The 9,110-nt window shown below is 43.1% G+C and overlaps 1 protein-coding gene across 2 annotated transcripts in view; it reads left to right on the top strand.

Moving 5' to 3' along the window:
- The first annotated feature begins 673 nt into the window (after window positions 1-673).
- The window catches only part of TIPIN (TIMELESS interacting protein), a 19,375-nt gene continuing 10,938 nt past the window's right edge, over window positions 674-9,110 (top strand). Inside the window, exons 1-5 of one of the 2 annotated variants that reach the window (XM_024205521.2) lie at window positions 674-845; window positions 2,636-2,641; window positions 3,089-3,240; window positions 5,626-5,719; window positions 7,295-7,370. In XM_024205521.2, the coding sequence (XP_024061289.1) occupies window positions 3,108-3,240; window positions 5,626-5,719; window positions 7,295-7,370 (303 nt within the window). In that variant the 5' untranslated portion in view covers window positions 674-845; window positions 2,636-2,641; window positions 3,089-3,107. Of the gene's footprint in view, window positions 846-2,635; window positions 2,642-3,085; window positions 3,241-5,625; window positions 5,720-7,294; window positions 7,371-9,110 lie in introns of both variants that reach the window. The other variant, XM_024205513.2, reaches the window with a different exon arrangement.

Genomic DNA, 9,110 nt, shown 5'->3' with positions numbered 1-9,110 from the left:
CAACATAGGCAGCCCATGGTAAACTATATGATAAAACCTCAATCCTATTGTTTTAAGTGTAGCTCAATTATATTGTATTATATTTGATGCAGTGTTGTTAATTCTCACAGCAACTTAAGTATTCCTTAAAGCCCCAAGTCCTGAAAGCCTGTCATTATATGATAATTTTTTGGGGGGAGGGTGGATTCCTAGCCCTCAACTTATGGAAAATGCATGAAACCATGACCTGAGACTGACCAAAAGGCTCAAAACCCAGAAGGAAAATAATAAGAGCTCACAGTGTATTATGGAACAAAGCTAATGATCTTTGGCAGGCTTGACTTTTAATTTTTGAATGCTTGGGGTCAATTAGCAATTATTAATGAATTACTGACTCCGGACTATAAGGGGTCTCCAAGAACAACACAATGCTAAGGTGAGGCGTCATTCAAAAAGGCGAATTGTTGCTGGAGGGAGTTAGAGACTGAGGGAGAAGCCGTGGTGGTTCACCACGCGCCAAGTGCCTCAAACCGAGCGAGCGAGGCCGTTGGGTTGCGATTTTTGGCGCCAAGAGAGGCCTAAGCACAAAGGGGCGGTGGGGTGCGAGAGCGCGTCGCGCGCGGTGTTTTTGAACGCTCGCGAGATTTCATTACTGAGGGCGGGAGGCGCGCTAAGCTTTGACGGGAAGGGCAGAGGTCGCGAGCAGGACCGTGTTCTCGCGGTCTTTCCTCGTTACTCCTCCATCCGTGTGACTGTCCTGTCGGGGAGCGGGAGCATGCGAGCGGCGGGCGCGCTGCAGTTGCCTTCCAGCCGCCGGGACGTGGAGGAGGGGCCCGTGCGAGGCCGAGGCTGGGGCCGGCCCTGAGGTACAGAGCGCCTTTCCCTCGCTCCCCATTGCTCAGCTGGGTCTCCTCGGGGACGGAGTGAAAGAGGGGCTCCCTCGGGGAGGCTCTGTCAGGCGAAGGGTCTCGGGTTCCTTCCCCCCCTTCCCATGGCGGCTCGGTCCTCTCAGACCCTGCTCTTCCTCCGCGGGTGGGGCAAGCACCCCTCCCCCCCGATTGGGAAGGGAGGGGCTGGCTGGCGCGGCTCCCTCTGTGAGGGGCCTGAGCGGTCCGGGACCCGGCCGGCTCGTTAGTACTTTGCACCCAGGCGAGCTCCGGGTGAGGCGGCAGCGCCGCTGCCTTGGTTGGGGGCGAGAGGGGAGTGGGATCTCTTGGGCACCTCGACTGAGGAGGGACGGGGCTGAACGTGTTGCCTGCCCGCCTCACGCAGCCGGCTGAGCTGTAGTCCGGTCCGGAGCCTGCTGACCCCCGGCAGAGACTCATAGACTATCAGGGTTGGCAGGGACCTCAGGAGCTCATCTAGTCCAACCCCCTGCTCAGAGCAGGCCTAATCCCCAGACAGATTTTTGCCCCAGATCCCTAAGTGGCACCCTCAAGGATTGAACTCACAGCCCTGGGTTTGGCAGGCCAATGCTCAAACCATTGAGCTATCCATGTAAAAGGGACAGGGGTAGTCCTAGCAGCCACCCATGCCTGGAGATGCCTGCTGCTGCTGCAGGTACCGATTGAGATGCCTGTAACTGAAGGAAATCGGAGGCCAACTATTTCTCTCTCTAGTTTTGGGGACATTAGGAACTGCCAGAGTGGGTCAAGCTGACGTCCTGTCCAACCTGTCTCTAGCAGTGGACTAACTGCTTCAGAAGAAAGCACTAAAATCCTCATAATGCAGGAGTGAGGAACCTTTTTTTCTATCAGGGCCCCCAACCCACAGAAAAAAATCAGTAGCAGGCCACACACACAGCCTGGGCGGTGATGTAGAGACTGGGGGCTTCCCCTAAACTCTGGGGTGGGGCCAGAAATGAGGGGTTCAGGGTGTGGAAGGGGACTCCTGGCTGGGGCAGGAGTTTGGGTGTGGGCTCTGGGATGGGGCTAGGGTGACCAGATGTCCTAATTTTATAGGGACAGTCCCGATTTTTGGGTCTTTTTCTTATATAGGCTCCATATACCCCCCCACCCGATTTTTCACACTTGCTGTCTGGTCACCCTAGGTGGGGCTGGGGCCGAGGGGTTTGGGGTGCGGGCTCACAGCTGGGGCAGGGGATTGGGGTGAGGGAGAAGGCTTAGGGTGAGGGCTCTGGGAGGGAGTTAGGGAGGGGGTTCCTACCGGGGAGGGGTGGGGGTGCTGGGTGTGGGGTCCAGGAGGAAGTTAGAGTGTGGGAGGGGGTTCCGACCTGGGACGGGGTTCAGGGTGCGAGCTCCAGCCGGGTGGCGCTTACCTCAGCTGGCTCCTGGTTGGCAGCAGGACTAAGGCAAGCTCCCTGCCTGCCGGAGCTCCTCACTGCTCCCAGAAGCGGCTGCCATGTCCAGCCCCTAGGCAGAGGCACAGCCAAGAGGCTCTGCGTGGTGCACCCCCACAGCTGCAGAGCTGGCGCTGGGGGCAACCTGCAGAGCTTCCCTGATCGCTCCTGCTCCTAGGGGCTGCAGGGACATGCCGTCCGCTTCCGGGAACTGCGTGGAGCCGACCGGACTTTTAACGACCTGGCAACCCCAGCTTCCCCCGCAGTGGGGCAAGCCGAGGCTGGGGCTTCCGGCCCGCGGGCTGTAGGTTCCCCACCCCTCTCATAATGGGTCATTATGGAATAGCTTGGCGAAAGGGGAAGGTTTTATTCTAGCCCAGTTAATTTGTGGTTAAACTATGCTTTGAAGCACAAAGATTTATGTTATTCTCTCTCTCCCCCCCCCCCCCCCCCCCCCGGAAATGTTGATTTTCTCCCCTCCCCCCCCATCAAAATTACCCCAGAGTGTTTTCGTTTTTTGACGAAGTCAATGTTTTCCATGGAAAGCAGACACGTGTCATAAAATAGTTTAGTTAACAACCCAATATTTCTGTCAAACTGTTTTGATGGACAATTTTTGACTAGTCAATTTATGGGACAGACAGGAGGGCTGAACAGTTTCATTATCTGTGTAAGTATTCCATCCTTTTAATCTCCTGGACTAATTAATATTTTGATACCGTCATGTTAACTGGCAAACATATTTTTCATAAAATGCAGGTATCTTCAGACAAAAGATGTGCATCTTTTTAATATCCTCTTCTTTAGGAGAAAAAGCTTAACTGTGAAGATGATAGATCCACTAGCAAACAACTTGTTTGATCTTCCTGAGTATGATGATACAGAAGATGAAACATTTCCACCTCTTCCACCTCCTTCCTCCCCAGGGAGAGATGATGTTGAAGGAGCCCTCACCAATGAAGGTGAATATCTTCTAGAACTAAAGAATTTGTATTACATCATAGATACTGAAATACGATGAAACTGACTGTGATGTTAGTGTCATATTCTGTTAAATTGGTTTATAAAATTCTAGTTATCTGAAATTGATTGGAATTTTTTTCTCCTGCTTCTGTAAATTAAAATCGGACCTGATTGTGCATGATAAACCTTGCAGGGGAAGGAAACATTTTCTATATTGTACACACCCCATCAAAATATCTGTAAAACAAAATAGGTCTTTCAATATACTTTTTTTTATTCTGAAAAAAATCTATATTCTTGTAATATCAATGAAAAGGAATGAATACTACAACACTGAAACAAAATAGTCAGTGAACATCACTTGCTTCAGATGATCAGTAATAAAATACTTGCATACATTGCAAAGTGTTACTTTTTTTGAATGGAACAGGAGTTGTAACATTCCGCCGAATAAGTGTGCTGGCTTAAAAAAAAGAACTATATAAGTTAATGAGGAATAGGTCCATCAATGGCGATTAGTCCAGAGGATCAGGATGCAAACCCATGTTTGGGGCAACCCTAAACCTCTGACCACGAGAAGCCAAGAGCAGAAGATTGGTGGATCACTCCATAATTGCCTCCTGAGGCTCTCGTATGGGCCACTGTCAGAGACAGGATACTGGGCAAGATGGACCATGGTCTGACTCATTATGGTAGCTCGTTTATTCTTCCTTTAAAAATTTGAAAGACTTGAATATCTGATAGCCAAATAAGTTGACTGGATAGTTGTTATATATAAAGATGGTATACTTTGACTATGAATAATGTTAAATTTCGATTTCTCAAATATTAGATTTTACGTATGCATTCCTTGATTCTTGGTTTACATCTTTTTTAGAATAAAAGTAGAACACTTATTGATTAGGAATAGATTGGTTTGGATAAGCACACTAACGTTGATATGTGAAAATGAGTTTCCTAACGCTTGAATTTTCTGAACTTCAGAGAATAAAGCATGTAATATAAGAACTTGTGTACAGATTGTACAGTGCCTACAATAATGGGGCACCGTTCTTGGTTGGCCCTTAAGTATTACTGTAATAAATCTGATTAACATTGACCCTAGTCTTGTGATGAGAACTGTAAGGATGGACCCCGTGACCACATAGTCCTGTTGAAATCAGCGGGTTTTTGTTCATGGATCTGCCTTAAAGTATTGCTTTGTTGGTTATTCTACTATAACTCTCTAAAATGTAAGTGGCATGGCCATTATTCAGGTGGCTCTGGTCAGCATCCCTACTTTTCATTCAGTTTTGAACTAATCACCATCTGTTTAGGGCAGTGGGGGTCTACAGACTATGTCTAAGATTTCCAAAAGGGTCCACACCTCCATTCGAAATTTGTTACTGGTCTGCAAATGAAAAAAGTTTGAATACCATTGGCTTAGGGCAGTGTTTCCCAAACTTGGGACGCCGCTTGTGTAGGGAAAGCCCCTGGTGGGCCGGGCTGGTTTGTTTACCTGCCGCGTCCGCAGGTCCGGCTGATCGCGGCTCCCACTGGCCGCGGTTCGCTGCTCCAGGCCAATGGGAGCGGTGCGGGCTGAGGGATGTGCTGGCCGCCGCTGCGGCAGGTAAACAAACCAGCCCGGCCCGCCAGGGGCTTTCCCTACACAAGCGGTGTCCCAAGTTTGGGAAACACTGGCTTAGGGCACTTGAGAAAGTTTTGCCTCCCTAACTAGATACCAGCTTCACACGGCTTTATCCTGAGAGCACTTAAGACTTACTCTTAATACATGCTTAACTTTACGCACTGTTAAAGAAAATAGGATTATGCATTGTGTAAAGTTAAGCATGTGTGTACATCTTTGCACAATCAGGCCTTAGTCTAGTTACCCTTATTTTGTTGTTGGAGCTAACTCTTCCTCTCTTCCCCTCCTCATCCCCCCCCCCCCCCCCCAAAAAAAAAATCCTGAAGGACTCCTGACACCATAGTTATAATTTATAGCCTTGATTTTTGCTGTTAAAGCACACACAATGTATTGTTGGTTACAATTAACAAACTAAGGTACACATTTTAAAAGTAGAGCTTTTCATTAAGATGGGAAATAGTTTTATTATTTGCCAGAAAAGATCATTCTTTTAAGATATCAAGAATATTCCTTTTTCTTTTTAAACACTTTTTTATAAAGTGGATTTGGGGGGAAGGGAAGGAGAGAACATACAGGGATCAGTTATTCACAGTAACATATACAGAATGTGCACTGTAAACATTCAGAGGAAAACTGGTAACTGGTAGAGCCAGGGAGATATGAGTAGAACATAAAGATGTATAAAACATTAATTTGAGTAATGATAGTTGGTATCATTGCATTATAGATTTATAGTATGTTGTGTTCTATTTGTCAGAGCAAGATGGAAATAAACCATCTCAAACGAAGGATTCTACTGTGTCTACACAGAAAGCAGTTAAAAGGCCGATACCTAAATTAGATGCTCAAAGGTATTTGTTGCGCAATGTTCCTATGTACAGGTGATGATTTCAGTGTTTAAAAAAATAATAATCTTTGTGTGGCTGCCTGGCAGAAATTGATTTAGGGAGTTTATCTGTTTCAACATTACCCACTTGGTCATTACCAAGTTTTAGGTTGTGGATGTTAGAGATGAATATATTTAGCTTATTGTTGCGGAATGTACCTGATCCTTTTGTTCTTCATTTACCTTTATAGTGCTGTTATCCTAAGTCATACTTTTATTGTAAGCGCTTTGGGACATGAAAACTCTTTTATTGGTAAAGTGCCGTATATGAGAGTGCATTTTTGTCTATATAATATCTTTTGTCCGTCCTTCAGATTACTTCAAATTTCAGCCTGCCTCAGGAACATTTCTTCTGTCTTTTTTTTTTTTAATTGGGAAATCCTTCAAAATGAGACTTCAGACTGTTGATATTTTCCGGGTATTATCCACAGTCTTGTGAAGTGCAGTAAAATCTGATTTTTATAGATATACAAACTCTTGCTCTTGAGATTATATTTGTAGGAGTTAGGCAGCATTGTTAAGGAGTAGAAAATTATTTCCTTTTGCATGCAAAACTGATTTTTAAGTGGGACAGTAAACAGAGCTGAATCCCTATATTGTGAAGATGTGTCTTTTAAGTATACTAAATGTTATTCTAGGATATCATAGTTTGGTGTCTTGGAAGCATTCAATTTTAACCTTTTGGTTATCTGTATACTAGCACTGGCCGTCCTCTCTCTTCCACATAGACCGTAAATTGTTAGGGCCGGGACTGTTTCTTATTACGTGTTCATATTAGGCACTGTACAATGTGGGCCCTGATCCTGATTGAGGCATATGAATGTTTAGCATATCTCACGTAAATAACTTACAATGCCGGCTACAAAAGTGCCATGCGAATGTCTGTTCTCACTTTTAGGTGACATTGTAAATAAGAAGGGGGCAGCATTATCTCCCATAAATGTAAACAAACTTGTTTCTCTTAGTGATTGGCTGAACAAGAAGTAGGACTGAGTGGACTTGTAGGCTCTGAAGTTTTACATTGTTTTGTTTTTGAGTGCAGTTATGTAACCAAAAAAAAATCTACATTTGCAAGTTGCGCTTTCACGATAAAGGGTTTGCACTACAGTACTTGTATGAAGCGAATTGAAAAATACTATTTTTTATCATTTTTACAGTGCAAATATTTGTAATAAAAATAATATGAAGTGAATACTGTACACTTTGTATTCTGTGTTGTAACTGAAATCAATATATTTGAAAAAGTAGAAAAACATCCAAAATATTTAATAAATTTCAATTGGTATTCTATTGTTTAACAGTGCGATTAATCTCACTGTTAAACAATAGAATACCAATTGAAATTTATTCACTGTGCGATTAAAACTGCGAATAATTGCGATTAAATTTTTTTGAGTTAATCGCGTGAGTTAACTGTAATTAATCGACAGCCCTAATAAAAATATCACAAATATTAAGCTTTAGAATTTCTAGTTGAATAACTGTTTAAAAAAAAAAAGTTGAAAACCATATTAACTCAGGACATTTTTCATATTCACAGGTTAATTTCAGAGAGAGGACTTCCAGCCTTGCGACATGTATTTGATAATGCAAAATTTAAGGGTAAAGGACATGAGGTAAGAAATATTGAACAATTCTTATCCTGTTTCTTAGGAACATAGGTTAGATGAAAGGTTTACTTTATTGATTTATTTTATTGGTAATTGGGAGGAATGAAGTATAACTCTAGAACTAAATCAAATATTACCTTCTAAAAATGTATAAAGACTTCACCCTAGACTAAAATAGGGCCAGCTAATGCTATTTCAAATGCATATTGATGGGGCTTTTTCAATCATATTAAGCTACATCAATTGAAAAAATGATTGGAAAAATGCATCCTGACCTTAAACCATTTCTAGTTAACTTTCCAAACTAGAACCATTCTGCTGGAACTTTGAATGTGTGATTTTTTTTTTATTTATTTATTTTTTTTTAATGTGCCCACAGAACGATTGTTTTTAAACTTTGGGAGGGTAATAAGACTGCTTATTCTGTCCTCAACAAATATTGTTAGTGTCCTTGAATAGTTTGATGACTTACCTTAATAACATTGTGGTTTAAGTTTTACACATACAAAGGTTAGGAAAGTACCAGGAAATTCAAAGTTATCGTTCCCACAACAGCTGTAATTTAATTTTTAACCTTAAAGAATAAATTAACATGTGACTAGAATAGAACATACTATGTATGTGGACTGGTTTGACTGCTATGGGAACCACCAAATTCCTTGACTTTGTAAAATCTCAGCTACAACATTGCATGTACTTGGCTTTTTTGGGAGCCATTCTAAATGACACTGAGTTGGAATGTTCCATTGTTAGCGGATCAGCTGAAGTGCTGTGTGCTATGGTCTCCCCTTGTACATGATACTCCACTTGAAGTGGTGGGAAAAGCATTTGGGGTAAAGCTGTCTGAGGTCATTTTAAATTCTTTGTATCACAGCAAAAGTAGCGTGAAAAGGACTTGGACAAAACTAAGGATCTGTTCTGAAATGTTTGCTAGAATGGGATGATTTAAAAAATATAAATATATTTAACTCTTGTACTTATTTCACTGATAATGTTACACTATTTTTGTGATGGTTTTAAGGATCACCCACTAGTTAGGGGTTCTGTTATCACCTGCCCCATAACCTTGGGGTCCCTTAATGCTGTGCTACTATGGCTCAGATCCCTGACACAAGCCACCTGCTCACAAGCACAAAGTCTCACCCTGTCTTCTACTAGCCTAGTTACTTCTTGCAGGGTGACACCAACAGCCCTTCTATTCCCAAGTCTCCCCAAATCCATCCTCCCTGAGTTCTTAACTACCAGACCTCTGATTGTTCCTCTCTGGTTCATCACCCCTGAAGGTATGAATCTAGCCCCTCCGTTATCAGTTGACTTTGGGGGAACACAGTTTACTTGGAGTAAAAATAAACTAAAGGTTGATTTAATAGAAAAGCCACAGATTCAAAGATGAAATAGTAAGGGAGAGTAAACATTACTGTGTAACTTGTATAATAAAAAAGATGCAACCTTAGGCTTTACACTTCCATATAAGATAAAATCCCCTTTCTAATACAAGTTACCGATTGCCTTTGAACAGTTTCCCAGTGTACCTCTAGCCATCGGGACAAGCCAGCGTTTCGCTGACATTACTGGCCAAATGACTGTCCCTCAGTTTCTGGAAGAAAACCTCAATTGCAAGCCTGCTTTTAAAATACTTTTTCCTTCAGTCTGTGATGATACATATTTATTTAGAGTGTGGAAAAAATCCTCTCTTGTCTTGAGAGCCAGGATGTCTCAATATCTTTCCATTAGCCCACCATTGTC

The sequence above is a fragment of the Terrapene carolina genome, unplaced genomic scaffold (genome assembly GCF_002925995.2).
Source record: "Terrapene carolina triunguis isolate 2854851 unplaced genomic scaffold, T_m_triunguis-2.0 Scaffold67, whole genome shotgun sequence".
In the NCBI taxonomy this organism is placed as follows: Eukaryota; Metazoa; Chordata; order Testudines; family Emydidae; genus Terrapene; species Terrapene triunguis.
This window is presented reverse-complemented; position numbering and strand designations above follow the sequence as displayed.